This window comes from Balaenoptera physalus (assembly GCF_965194825.1).
Source record: "Balaenoptera physalus genome assembly, chromosome: 6".
In the NCBI taxonomy this organism is placed as follows: Eukaryota; Metazoa; Chordata; class Mammalia; order Artiodactyla; family Balaenopteridae; genus Balaenoptera; species Balaenoptera physalus.
Window position 1 is genome coordinate 58,730,592 of NC_138885.1, and position 14,604 is coordinate 58,745,195.

The 14,604-nt window shown below is 35.9% G+C and overlaps 1 protein-coding gene across 9 annotated transcripts in view; it reads right to left on the reverse strand.

Annotated features, from left to right (window-relative positions):
• GRB14 (growth factor receptor bound protein 14) overlaps window positions 1–14,604 on the reverse strand; it is a 180,762-nt gene that overhangs the window by 68,765 nt on the left and 97,393 nt on the right. The window contains exon 1 of one of the 9 annotated variants that reach the window (XM_082465052.1): window positions 446–1,518. The exons of 7 other annotated variants lie outside the window; for them this stretch is intronic. In XM_082465052.1, coding sequence (XP_082321178.1) covers window positions 446–508 — 63 coding nt within the window. In that variant the 5' untranslated portion in view covers window positions 509–1,518. Of the gene's footprint in view, window positions 1–445; window positions 1,519–14,604 lie in introns of those variants that run through there. One more of the 9 variants, XM_082465054.1, reaches the window with a different exon arrangement.

The window sequence follows — 14,604 nt, forward strand, 5'->3', positions numbered from 1 at the left end:
TTCAACAATGAAGATGGATGTATTATGAAGTATAGTGAAACAAAGAATCTGCTCCTTAGTAAACAAATATAAAACATAATAGCTAGCAGATTGCCTATTGAACTAAAGGCAAAGAGGCCTGAAGTTACAGTAGAAGGGAAAAAAAAAAAAGAAAGAAAAATCTTCAATACAGTCTCTATCACAATGCCCTGAAATCGAGACCAAACCACTTTCACATGGAGCTTTTTTTTACTACAGAGATGTTCTGGCCCAGCTTTTTTTTAATAGTCTAATTTCAATAATTAGTCTAATTTCAATAATCTATCCTTTAATCACCTATAGCCTCAATGAATTATAGCTTCTCTCAGGATATGTAACGAAAGTTTCCAACACATTAATAAACACAGTAACAGGAAATTAAAAAACGGCAAGAAAAAGAAAAGAAAAAAAAGCACAAGTCACATACCCTTTTCTGTAGAACTATGGGCGTTATTGCAGGCAGAGTGACTCTTCTTGCACTCAAACTCATGCCTGCTCTTAGAGCGATCCCCTCCCGTAGATCATGGACGAAATGAAAGAAATCTTTTACAGTTACTCCTTGGGAATCTCGGGGCTCAGTGCAAAGAAACAACTAGGAAAGTAATAAATGTCACTCTGCTTATGTGATTCCAATCTACCAAAGCCAATTAAGGATGGCTGTGGGACAGGACAAGGCAGCAACCAATCAAAGCCCAGAAAACTCCGCCTTTGTCCTTGGAAACACATTCTGATACTTTTGTTTATGATATTTAAAGAACCAGATTAACAGCCATCTAGTTCACTTAACTTTTTTTTTTCCAAAACAGTGCAATTCAATGCCATTCTTTGTTGACTAGGCAGTTATGTCTTTACTTTACTAAAACATTTCAACATATGGCAGATAAGAAACTGTTTACATTGGTCTATTTAAAGTGTATAAATATGCAGATGCACTAAATTTACTTATGCTACTCATAAAAGTGATAAATGGGTAGATTGAAACATATTATATGAGGCACAAAAAATAATCCTGAAGTTAGAATTGGTCCAAAAGTGTTAAACTTTACAAGTCATAATAAAAGGATTTTAATATATATTTATGTATTTCGTCTCCCAAACAGCTAAAATTTCTGTATTATGGACCTTTTAGCTATCCTTGAAGCTACACACTTAACTATTCCTGTTAAATATTACCTTAACAATCAACCTAAATAATACTGTTAAATATAAATGGGGCATAAAACTACAACATATGAATTGCAAATGCTAATGTTTTTTAAAAGCACAGATCTGTGTAATTGAGCATATTTCATTCAATTCAAAGCATTTAAATAATCATGCTCAAAGCATTCTCAAAATTTTAACAACCATTTTGCCTTTTTTCTTACAATAACTAAAAATTGTATTCCAGTATTTTCGAGGGTTGGAGAAGGGTCCATTTCTGGTTAATGAGAAAATTTTCAATAATGTCTAAATAAAGAGTAAGAGAAACACAAAAATGACAAGAAGTATTGCAATATTAAAACTAATCTGAGTTTTCATATTATAAAATCCCTTTGGACCGATTCCTTAACAAGCACCTACTCAGTGCTCTTCAACCAGGACACAGAGAATGACATGCTGCGTTCAGCATGAGGGGAGCTCCCTGTCACTTCTAGATCACAAAGTGGTTGTCGTAGTAACAGGGCAAAATGGGAGATTCTCGGCAACTCAGATACAAACTTTCCATTTCATTATCTAGACTGCTACTGGGCAGAGTTCATTTGGGTGTGTTTTATATGCATGGTGATCTCATATTCCTCAAAAGAAAAAAAGAGACACTACAAACTCTAGGGTTCCCTACTTTGAATTTCAAAACCTACACAGCTCTCTCACAATGGCAGCTTGGGGGGGAATTCACTTAATAAAAAAGTCACAGACAGATCTAATTTGTGGGCATTCATTTTATTCTTATCCTACTAGGTTCATCATGGTCTTTTAAAATAAAACTACCAACAAAAATCTACTAATACTGGGAGGGGAGTCACCATTTGTGAAGGAAAAGATTTTGGTTTAACCTTGAGTCACTTTTTTGGCAGGCACACAATAACAAAGCCCATGGTTACTACATAATTTCAAGTTTATTATCTACAATTTTTCTTTCTTCTTTTCTCAATTTAGGCTTGAATATTACAAAGAAGTGTTATCTCTGGTCTCAGAAAGGGTTCCACCATAATCAAAGCAATTCATTCCACTAAATCATGAGGCAAAGAACCCACTATGTGCCAGGCAGTGTGTTAGGTGATAAGTACATGCTAATGAGTAAGATATGGTCACTGCCTCACAGTGAAATAGAGATACTCATTTTTAAATTAAAAATCACATTCAGTAAAGGGCTGAGTCTCATTGTGATTAAATGCCAAGTACCAGGGGTGCACCAAGGTAGAAGAAACTACACATCAGAGGTGAGATCACGGCAGGCTTCAAGGAGGAAACGACATTTGCTTTGAAAAGTGATTAAGAGAAAAGAATACGCAGAACTTGATAACTGATGGAGATACAGAGTGAGGTTCTCAAAGCCGACTGCAAGTTTTGAAGTCTAGGCGAATGGGGAGTCAGAGATGCTGTTTTACATCACATGATAGAGCTTTTTAAACACTAAAATGAATCCTTCAAGTCAAAACAATGTCCAGGCTCTATATTCACTACAGTGCAACATACCTGTCCTTAAAAAATATTCTACAGACAGTGAACTGCTGAAGTATGATAGGTCATCTCTTTGGAACTCTTGAAAGTTGAAGTTTATAAATTTTCAGTGAAAACCATGAAGAGGGAAATGTGGCATTTTGTGACTCTATGTTGCCAAAAAGGTCTTTGAAAAAAACTCACATACTCTTTTCACAGTCAGCAGGCTGAAAGACTAATGAGACGACACTCACACTTAATAACAGGCAGAGTCTCATTTTTCAGCAATCTTTTCCACGTGTTCCTAGTGACTGTGCTTTATCTCACTTCCTAGTTATTGTAGATGCTGATTCAAACTTTAACTTTAGCCCATGCTTTTTTTTTTTTTTTTACCATTATTATAAATGGCTTGCACCACTCACTAACCTTGTCACCTGAGCCTTAATTTCTTCAGCTGCTGCTAAATGGGGATAAAAAGCTATGGCCAACAATTTGGGGATTGCTATGAGGATCAAGGATATCAGTTTTGTGTACGGTCTGGAAGAGCCCAAGGCAGGTGATGAGAAATACTCCGTGAACTGCTCCTGCAGAGGACTGGGCCTAAGATGCATTCTCCTTAGACTGTGTCACAGATCATTATTTCCAAATTAAATTTTGATATAACAGGGTTGCAAACAATATAGCAAGGTCAACAATGAAATACTATAGAATAGCACTGTACATGATTTTGTTCTTTGCTCAACACTTTGATAGAACAAGAGTGAATTTTGTCACTCAAAATATGCATATCAAAGTTTCAATGTGAATTAAGAATAACACAGAAAATAATATATAATAAGTATTATGATGATAAGTAATAATATTTAAGTGAGCACCCAGTACGAGCCAAGCATTGAGCTAGTTTTCATTGACTCCTCATGACAAGTCTATGAAGCAGGTACTAGCTATTCAATAGATGAGGAAACCGAGGCCAGAAGAGCAGACGGCTAAAAATGGTCTCAGATACAAGTATGCATTGCAAAAACTTATCCAAGTCCACGAAGTACATAAGTCAATCGGCCAAGGTGAACACCACATCTGGCCCTCTCCAAGATACTCTACTATTCTACTCTACAATATTCTCTCCCACATTGTACTATATAATTTGATGTAGTATTAGCATAAAATGTCATCTTCATACCACCCTTGTTTCTGATGTACCTAAGCATTTGTTTTACTAACTCACGTAATAAATAAGCGTTGAGGGCCTTAGTATGTGTAAAGTACTATGCTATTTGCTATGGGGAATTCAAAGTTGATAACTCCTGCTATCAGAGGAGCTGACACATGGCAACATGTCAACACTTGGCCAAAGCAGTGTACAAGGTGGAATTTGGGCAGAAGAATGCGACATAAGCACCAGCCGACATCTAGGTTCCAAGACTGCCTTTCAGACCTCTTCTCCCACTCAACGTCAACAAAAGCTCCTTGGAGCTCCCTGAAGCGCGTTCGAGTTCCACCTCTTTTTTCATAATGTTCACTCTCTAAAACCCACAAATCTTTTAAGGCCCAAGACCAGTCCCACCTCTTCTGAAAGTTTCATTGAACTCTCATCCTTCAAGCATCTCTCCTTTTTTTTTTTTCTTTTCTTTCTTTTTTTTTTTGCACATATTACTTTAGAATTGAGAGGTAGAAAAGGAGGGAGCGACAACAAACACAGAGTGCCTGTCAAGTGTTAGGCACTTTACATATGGTATTTCATTTTATTCTAACAAACCTGTAAAGCAGGCATCATTTGTTCCCATTTTACAGATTCAAACCATATCTATTTTTTCCAGACTATCTCTTTACCCTTCGTCATATACCAGTTTAGTCAAGCTTCAGCTACTGTTTTCTATGTGTGAGCACCTTATATCATTTAGAATGTAGGCTCCCTGAAAGTAGGGACATGTGTAATTTCCCTTTAACCATCACTCTGTCACCCCAAGTGTCTTTATACATGGGGAAAAAATGCTATAAGGCACAAGAATGCTTCTTGATTACTAATTCCTACAAATACTTCTTCAGCCAACCAATCGACCAGTCTCCTGCTTTACACAAAACACAACTTGGTTTGCCCCTCCATTTTCCTCCTGTATATTGTGCTATTGTGCTACCCATTTGGGGTAGCTCATTGCCCCTCCATATTCATTAACTCCCCCAAAGATACAGATCAAAACTGACCTCTCCAAGAAGTCATTCCTCCATCTAAATTACATCATTCCTTGTTTTGTACTTTTTTTTTAGGACTTAAACTTTTCCATTTCTCATGCCTTTCTCTGCACACACTAATACACTGCTTTGATAACTAATAAATCCTTTCATAGGCCCCAGTTGTTTGCCTAAGGAGACTATAATCCTTAAGTGTGGGACCCAGGATTTCATCTCCTGTGCTGCTCCCAGAATACCTAGCAGGATGCTCTCTGTACACAGCAGGCATCATGTTCACTCACAATCAATGTGGAAAGACTAGTCACTCCGGTTACATGGCGGACAAGCCCCTTTTCTCGTCTTCACATTTGCTAGCCTTATGATTTAACCTGAACAAAAGCACACAGTCTTCTTCACAGGATCATTTGGATATTCTTTTGCTATCTGACATAGTTCTGTTAGTGGTCAGTAGTGTCGACACTAAATTTAACTGTTGTCCTAAGAACACCGGTTTTAGAAAAATCTTAAAATATTTGGTTATAGCATTTAATAGCAATAAACAGTCTAGATCTTTAGACACAAACTCAGTACCTCTAGTTCTATCGGCTCATATTACTCAAAGACTTTTTGCTTCTCTAGGTATACACAGTGCATCATTCTTTACACTTGATGGGCCTGATCTGATCTTCCTCTATCCTATTTCTCCCCCTCTGCTCTGACAGTTCCTTCCTTCCATCAAAAATGTCTAGGATTTCTTTTTTCTCATATTTATTTATTTTATTTATTTATTTGGTTGCGCTAGGTCTTAGTTGCGGCAGGCGAGCTCCTTAGCTGTGGCTCGAGGGCTCCTTAGTTGCGGCATGCAAACTTTTAGTTGGGGCATGCATGTGGGATCTAGTTCCCTGACCAGGGATTGAACCCGGGCCCTCTGCTTTGGGAGTGCGGAGTCTTAACCACTGCCCCACCAGGGAAGTCCCCTAGGATTTCTTACTGATTTAAACTCTGATAGAAAGTTTCCTCTTTCAAAGAAATTACTGAATGACTTATAAGCCTTAGTCATGATAAATATAACCAATCTACAGTTCAGTCAAGTATTTTAAAAGTGCCTATGTATTCTTCACCTGACATAGCTTTCTAGGAGCATTATGGCTGCCTATCAAGGAGGCATAATGTATTGTACTGTCTACAGGAGGGCAGATGGACACTTAAAAATAACTACAACTATATGTTAAGTTCTTTAACTGAGTATAAATAAAGTTCTGGAACCATAAAAAAGAAAGAGCTTACTTTCACCATGAGATAGCAGACAAGTTCCCTAAGTGGAGAAAAGATCCAAGAATGAAGGTAATTCCAAGTAATGGAAATATATACAAAGATGAAAAACATGGAAGGAGCTTCCAGACAAGAATGGTCATTCTATGTCACGCTCAGAAATTTGACTCTCATCCTCAAGGGTAGTGATATTTGATAAGATGTGAATTTTACCTCAGTGTGAAAGACAAACTATGGAAGTGACTAGAAGGAAGGAAAACAGAAACAGAGAAATGAGTCCTAAATGAGTCTTAGAGAGAAATGGAAATTACCAGATTAGAAGGAAGTCAAGATTTCAAAGATGACAAGGAAGTAGAAACACAGATTCAAGTGGCCAAATACATTAACAAATATAAATAAAATTATAATTTTTCCCTGTATTTGAGCTTCCAACATAAATTATAATTAACAAAAGTATAGGCTATAAAAAGATAAATGTCTTACCTACACTCTTCAAATTTCATATACTTTAAGGTTCTCTTTAGAAAAATAGTTGGATCAAGAAAGCAGACAAAAAACAAGCACCTAACTTTCTTCATGCCCCCAAAACCTTAAAATGACAAGAAGGAGAAGAAGGAGGAAGAGAAAGAAAATAAAGAGATAATTTCCTTGCTAAGAAAGAAGAAATCATTTCTTTTTTTTGCCATGCTGGGATATAAGAAAGGTACCTTCAGTATACCATAAATTAAAAGAATCTCTAGAAGCTAGAAATCATTGGGATTAGACTGATAAGAGCACAAGAAATTATAGCCAGAATTTGTGTATAAGAGAAAAGATGGTGAAGACAGATCCAGAGAACTTAGGTTTAGAGTATATTTAGAGAAAATATAAGGTCATCTTAAATACTATATAAATACTTAAGAGAAAAGGAATGTAGAGGATGAGGCAACCCAGAACTTCCAAACATTATTGTAATAAACAAAGGTAACAACTAATAAACAGTATAGAAGATAAAGTTGAGAAAATGTCTCTCACAATGTGAAGGGAAAAGTCAAAGAAACGAAAAGAAAAAGAAACCATGGAGGAACAATCTAAAAAGATCAACACACATAGAATATGAGTTACAGAAAGTAAAAAAAGAAAGCACAAGGAATAAGAAAGAAAAGACAGAAGTTCCCTGAGCTGAATAAAGTTACAAATTTTAAACTAAAAGTGCCCCCCGATGGCTAATTTGAACAAAAAAGTAGTCATGTTAGACAAATAGTGGGAAATGTGACAAATTCAAAGAGAAAAGATAAAATTCCTAACACTTCCTGAGAGAGGAATTATCGTTTACCTGCAAGGTATGAGAATCAGACTGGCATCAAAATATTATCCAGTTTCTCAATATCCCCCATGAACATAGGCACAAAAATCCTTAAAAAATAACGGAAACAGGGCTTCCCTGGTGGCGCAGTGGTTGAGACTGTGCCTGCCAATGCAGGGGACACGGGTTCGAGGCCCGGTCTGGGAAGATCCCACATGCCGCGGAGCAACTAGGCCCGTGAGCCACAACTACTGAGCCTACGCATCTGGAGCTTGTGCCCCGCAGCAAGAGAGGCCGTGACGGTGAGAGGCCCGCGCACCGCGATGAAGAGTGGCCCCCGCTCGCCGCAACTGGAGAAAGCCCTCGCACAGAAACGAAGACCCAACACACCCAAAAATAGATAAATAAATAAATTTATAAAAAATAAATAAATAAATAATGGAAACAAAAGGAGGTCAGAAATCCATTTTTGCAGGAACACCATACCTCTGTAGCAGTGGGAAGTCATTATATTAAGAAAAATTTCACACCTTCCCATATCCCTTAGCTTAGAAGAATTAAAGACTGAAAATAAAATTGAAACACAAAAAAGGAAAAGTCTTTTTAACTTAGTACTTAAACCGTGACTGTCTTCCTCATGAACCTCCCATAAATATGTTCCAAGAAAAACCCACTGCTTTGAAGATGAATAACAAAACAGAACCATCATCGAATCTGTACAAACATACTATGAATGGGAAGAAAGGAGAAAAGGCACAGGAAAAACAAATGGCAGATGAGGACTACTTGCAAGAAAAGCACTGCCAAAGAACAGATAAAATTTAAGATCATACATTAAACCAAGAACAAAAATTAATTAATGGGGGGCTTCCCTGGTGGCGCAGTGGTTGAGAATCTGCCTGCTAATGCAGGGGACACGGGTTCGAGCCCTGGTCTGGGAGGATCCCACATGCCGCAGAGCAACTAGGCCCGCGAGCCACAACTACTGAGCCTGCGCGTCTGGAGCCTGTGCTCCGCAACAAGAGAGGCCGTGATAGTGAGAGGCCCGCGCACCACGATGAAGAGTGGCCCCCGCTTGCCGCAACTGGAGAAAGCCCTCGCACAGAAACGAAGACCCAACACAGCCAAAAATAATTAAATAAATTAATTAAAAAAAAAAATTAATGAAGCAAAATCGTATCTGTTCACACACAAAGCAGACAATTAAAAGGATAGAGAAGAAACACCAAGACAGTAAGAGGAGATGAAACATCAGCTAGCAGAGCTCCAGAGATTTAATTGCTATGTATTGAAATCCATCAAAGTCGAGGTAATAGATGACAGATACAAAAATGCAACCAAAGAGAGAAGAAAACTGTTTTAAATTTAAGAAGTATTAGAAACAGAGAACTAAAGACAAGTAAAAGAGATCTATACATGTGTAACTGGAATCTCCCCAGAAGAAAATCAAAATAATGGAAAGGAATAAATGTATAAAAATAAAATATAAGAAAACTTTTTATAATAAAAATACTACTGAAATCTGAAATAGATATATAGATATACATATATATGTATAACTGAAATCACTTTGCTGTACACCTGAAACTTACACAACATTGTAAATCAACTATACCTCAATTAAAAAAAAAAAAGATTAGAGGGGCACATCAGAAACTCATTCCATACAAAGTTTACTTCTAAAAGAATTTAAGTATTTTCCTCTTAATAGGCTCTGATAGCCATATATTATTTTGCTCTGAAACGAGGGTTCAACATTCCACTAAAGGCGTGTTTCATACTCTGTTGAGAGAAGGACATCTTCATACTTTACGACTAAGATAAAATACGTCAGTATACTTTAGGGAAAAGCAATATAAGAGTTCCACTGTCTGAAAATAAGAATAGAGTTGTGCAGTGGGTTGGTCTATTATCCCAACATGGAGAATTAAGCTACTTGTGTAATGTTCATTGATAATTTGTCCACAGCTTAATAGGTATTTAGCAATACACTAGGAACAATAGTAAGCATATGCGATATTTTGTAAAAATTTATTAGTGTATTTCTAGCTATAAAATACAGAATGTAGAAGTCCGTATAGAGTGGTGTGAAAGCTTCAGCTGTAGTGTAACAGTAGGGAAATTTCAAACAAGATTTTAGGAAAAGGGTGACAATTATCACTCCATTCCTTATATTTCTATTGAGGGATGCATATTTTACTATACTCAGTTAACCTCTTCATTCTCTTCCACAGTCTTTCTTTCCCCTACAGAAGAATGAGTAAGTTACAAAATAGGTAACAATGAGTTTAAAAAAAAAAAAAACTGCATTAATTTAGCTCAAACAATTGGCTCCATCTTGCATACCTTGCCTGCCACACTGACCAATAAATGGACATTGAGCTCTTTACCCTCACATGGCAAACGCAGTCGTAACTGAACCTAGGTTATGTCTCTCAAGACAAGACTGAAATGTTATTTCCTTCTTGTAATCTTATTTTCAGACCTGACAAGGTTTGAGGCTGGCCACTGGTACCCTATCATTCCCCGAAAGATTCTGCAGACCCATTTCACTCAGATGTGGGAGTCAAGGTCTGTTTTGTATGAAAAGTGAGTGGGTAGCTGGGAAACGAATAGAAAGTTCAAGTTTTCCTTATGGTCTATATTGATTTCCCTATTCCAAATTTACTACTAATAAATCTGAAACACTATTTTAATGCTTAAAACATAAAATAAAATACATATTGAAGGGCACACGTCCCCAGAGAACCTCATTTTAATAGTCAACAGTAAAATGCCCTACTTTATTGGACTTGAAATTTACAGAATGCTTTGGACATCAAGGCAAAAAAGCCCCAGTAGCTCATTAGGGGGAAATCAATCTGTTGCAGTATTTCTCCACAATAACATTCAACAAGTTTCAGTGGACCCCACTGTCTTTTAGTTACTCCACTGGATGGAGTAATGCTCATGAAATCCTTGGGGAAAGAAAATAGAAATGAGATTTTTTAATCTAGCAAAACTCATTGACTGTAAAGGTAACAGACAATATTCAAAAGTTTTGAACATATGAAAGCACATAAAATCTTGTTCCCATGGAACCTTCTTGAGGAATTTACTAGGAGATAAATTGCAGTCATCCGAGAGCCAGCTGGAAAATTCAAAGTAAAAGGACTATAATAAATACCAAAACTAATTATGGGACTAAATCCCTATGTAATTATGTTGCTATAATAAAATATAAGTAATATAAGCCTTAAAATGCAGAAATGATGAAAGAAACATGGAAAGATAAAAGCTGAAGGAGGAAAAACATGGAATGTTACTGAGATCAAAAGATATTATTTTAAAACTGATAAATCACAGGAGAATTTAACTAAATCATTTTATAATGCTAAAATCAGCTGGTAGAAAATGGAGGAGGAAGAAGAAAAATATTAATTTTATTATTGCTCCTTAGAGGGGATTAATAGATAATGTTTAAAGAAATAAGAGGTTGAAGGGTTTCCATGTAGTTATAGTCATAATGATAACAGAAATATAAACCTTTCTAATTAAAAGAACACAATGCTAAGAAGGCAGAACACCTTGTAAATTTTCTTCAAAACCTATAAATTTTAAAACATAATATAAAATAGTATAACAGTATTAGCACCAAACTTTTATGTTATCTCAATAAATGTTAGAGAGCCAAACTTACCTACTGAAAGAAAACAAACTTTCCATTTGAATCATAAAGCAGATTCCACTCTACTGGGTGGGAAAGAGACTCCTATAACCCAGTGACTGAGAAAGTTTGAAAACAAAGAATGTGGTGGGGGTAAGGGGAGGGGGGGGTGGGCGAGAAAGGAAAAAAAAGAAAGAAGGGAAGGAGGGATGGAGAAAGAACAGAGGGAGGGAGGGAAGGAAAGAATACAGTGGTCAATATCATGCAAGACTGAACTCAGGACAGAAAAGCACTAAACAAGCAATGAAGAAAACTTTAATGCTAAAAGATGTGATTCACAATAAAAAATATATTGGTTATGAATGTCTAGGTGTCATACAATACACATAGGTATAGGAGATATAAGGAAAATCGGATAGAGACACTATTAATAGACTACTATCCAACCCTCTCAAACCATGATGAACAGGTGTATTAAAAAGTAGATATACTTTTCTATATATCTAAAAGTAGATATATGAAAAATATAAATAGGCTAATATAAACAACAAAATAGATTTAACTGTTACATTTTGAATTCTAATGTTAAGTCAGAGAATATAACTTCTCTTTAAGAAAATGCTTAGGGCTTCCCTGGTGGCGCAGTGGTTAAGAATCTGCCTGCCAATGCAGTGGACACGGGTTCGAGCCCTGGTCTGGGAAGATCCCACATGCCGCGGAGCAACTAAGCCCGTGCGCCACAACTACTGAGACTGAGCTCTAGAGCCCGCGAGCCACAGCTACTGAGCCCGCATGCTACAACTACTGAAGCCCGCGTGCCTAGAGCCTGTGCTCCGCACAAGAGAAGTCACTGCAATGAGAAGCCCGTGCACCGCAATGAAGATTAGCCCCTGCTTGCTGCAACTAGAGAAAGTCCGTGCGCAGCAACGAAGACCCAATGCAGCCAAAAATAAATAAATAAAATAAATACATTTATTAAAAAAAATTAAAAGGTTAAAAAAAAAAACTTGGTCCCATTTTAGGTCACAGATAAAACCCCAATAAATTCTAATAGTGGAAAGAATGCAGACAACAGTTTCTGATCACAGTACAATAAAATGAAAAATTACTAATAAAATCTGGGGTTAGGAAAAATTTTAAGACTCTTTACATAACTCTCCAAAGAAAAAAATAAAAGTTGAAATTGCAGAATATCTATATAATACTACTACTACTGGGCTTCCCTGGTGGCGCAGTGGTTGAGAATCTTCCTGCCAATGCAGGGGACACGGGTTCGAGCCCTGGTCTGGGAGGATCCCACATGCCGCGGAGCAACTGGGCTTGTGAGCCACAATTACTGAGCCTGCGCGTCTGGAGCCTGTGCTCCACAACAAGAGAGGCCGCGATAGTGAGAGGACCGCGCACCGCCATGAAGAGTGGCCCCCGCTTGCCACAACTGGAGAAAGCCCTCGCACAGAAACGAAGACCCAACACAGCCATAAATAAATAAATAAATAAATTTATTTTAAAAATAAATAAATAATAATACTACTAATAAGAATAATGAATTTAATGAAAACACTACACACCACATCTTTTACTGCTAACAGTTCTCACACTATAATTCATAGCCTTAAACACATATCTATTAATAAACAAGAATGAAAATAAATTCATTAGCATCCAAAATTTAGAAAATATCATTAAGTTAAATCTGAGGAAAGCAGAAAGAAATTTAGTAAAAATAAAAGTAGAAATTAAAACTTGAAAAAAATGCAAAATGTAGAACTAATAAATAAATCCAAGATCTGTTCTTTGGGGGGAAAAAATAAAATAGATAAATAGTTAGTGAAACAAATCAAGGAGGAAAAAAGGGAAAGTAACAATATATAAAATAAGAAATAATACTAGAGAAATGAAGAAGCAATTAAAAGAATATTAAGAAAATACTTCCCACAATTTTATGTAAATAAAATCTGGAAGAAATTGATAATTCTCTAGGACAATATAATTTATACATATTGAATCCAGCAAACAGAAAATTCAAAGACATTAATTACGATAGAAGAAAGAGAGCAAGTTGTCAAAGAGCTATTCCCCAAAAAGGTAGGCCAGTACAGATAGTTTATTTTACAGAGAAATTCTACATAATCTTTAAGGAACAGATGATGTCTCTGCTTTTCAAACTGTTTCAGAGTAAAGAAAATGTGTAATTATAGCCAAGAAAGTTAGAAGAACAAGATCAATGAGTGTCTTTCTATACCTGACATACCTAACATAATATAAAAAGGCAGTCATCCAATTTTTAAAAAGTTACCTACAGATCCATGTGTATATGCAACAGTTGGTACTGAAAATCAAGGGAGAAAGGATGAGATACTCAAAAAAGACTGACTCTACCCATTTGAGTAACAAAGGATACTCTTTAACCTGATACTAAAATGGACTCCAAAATTAGAAAACTAAAAAGAAATTCCCAAAATTTCACTAATTTAACTAATTGATATACGTTAGAAAAAATAACCAAAGAATTTTAATAATCTAGACCTAGAAGCCATAAAAAAATTCAACAAATTAAAATTCGAACACCAGGCACAGATTGAGAGAATATGTGTACAACACATTTAAGAGAGGACTAATACTCAGAATATACAAAGAGTTCCTAAAAATTAACAGAAAAAATAAATACCTCCCAAAATAAAAATGAACCAAAAGGCAGATATGAACACACAATTCACATACACATGAACAAACATATTACACCACTGAATATAAAAACTTGAAAAAAATATTCAGTCTCACTAGTAACCAAAAGAAACATACATTAAAATAAGGCACTTTCACTACTGGACAAATATTTTAAATATTGATCATGTCAAATGCTGGCACAAGTGTTAGGAAGAAAGTGGTACTGTCAGACATAAAAGAAAGTAGAATAAATGGGAATAGACTTTAAGGAATGAAATCTGGCAGCATCTATAAAAACCTTGAGAAGCCACGCCTTTTGATATAACTACTCCTTTCCTGATTCTCTAGACTAACTAGCATAAACATTAGAAAGGCATCTGGAAGAATGTTCACTGTATCACTGCTTACAAGAGAAAAATTTGGAAACAACTGATGTATTGAAAATGGTTACATATTAATAAAATATATTGCATTCAGTCTATGGACTAGTAGGTAGCAACTGACAGAACTAACATACGGATTAACAAAAAAGATTGCAAAAACATAATGTTGAATTTTTTTAACTATAGAGCAATAATTTAGTATGACCCCATTTGTGTAAAAAATAAAGAAAATACCTATACTTTCACATATACACATGTGTCAGTAAACCCATAAGAAAAAAAAAAAACCTAAAAGAATCCATGCCAAATTTTTAACAATCTTGATCTCTAGGGAAGAAAGTGAGATTGAGGAGACCTGTGATCGCGAAGTGGTTATTTTTAATGTATTTATTTTTTTATAATATTTATAGTTCATGTACTATTCATGTAAAACTTAAAATGTAAAGAGCTATATAAGATTATTCAAGTTAAAGTTCAAGTACTTAGTAAAAGTAGAGTGTCATGAGCTCTGTTTAAATATT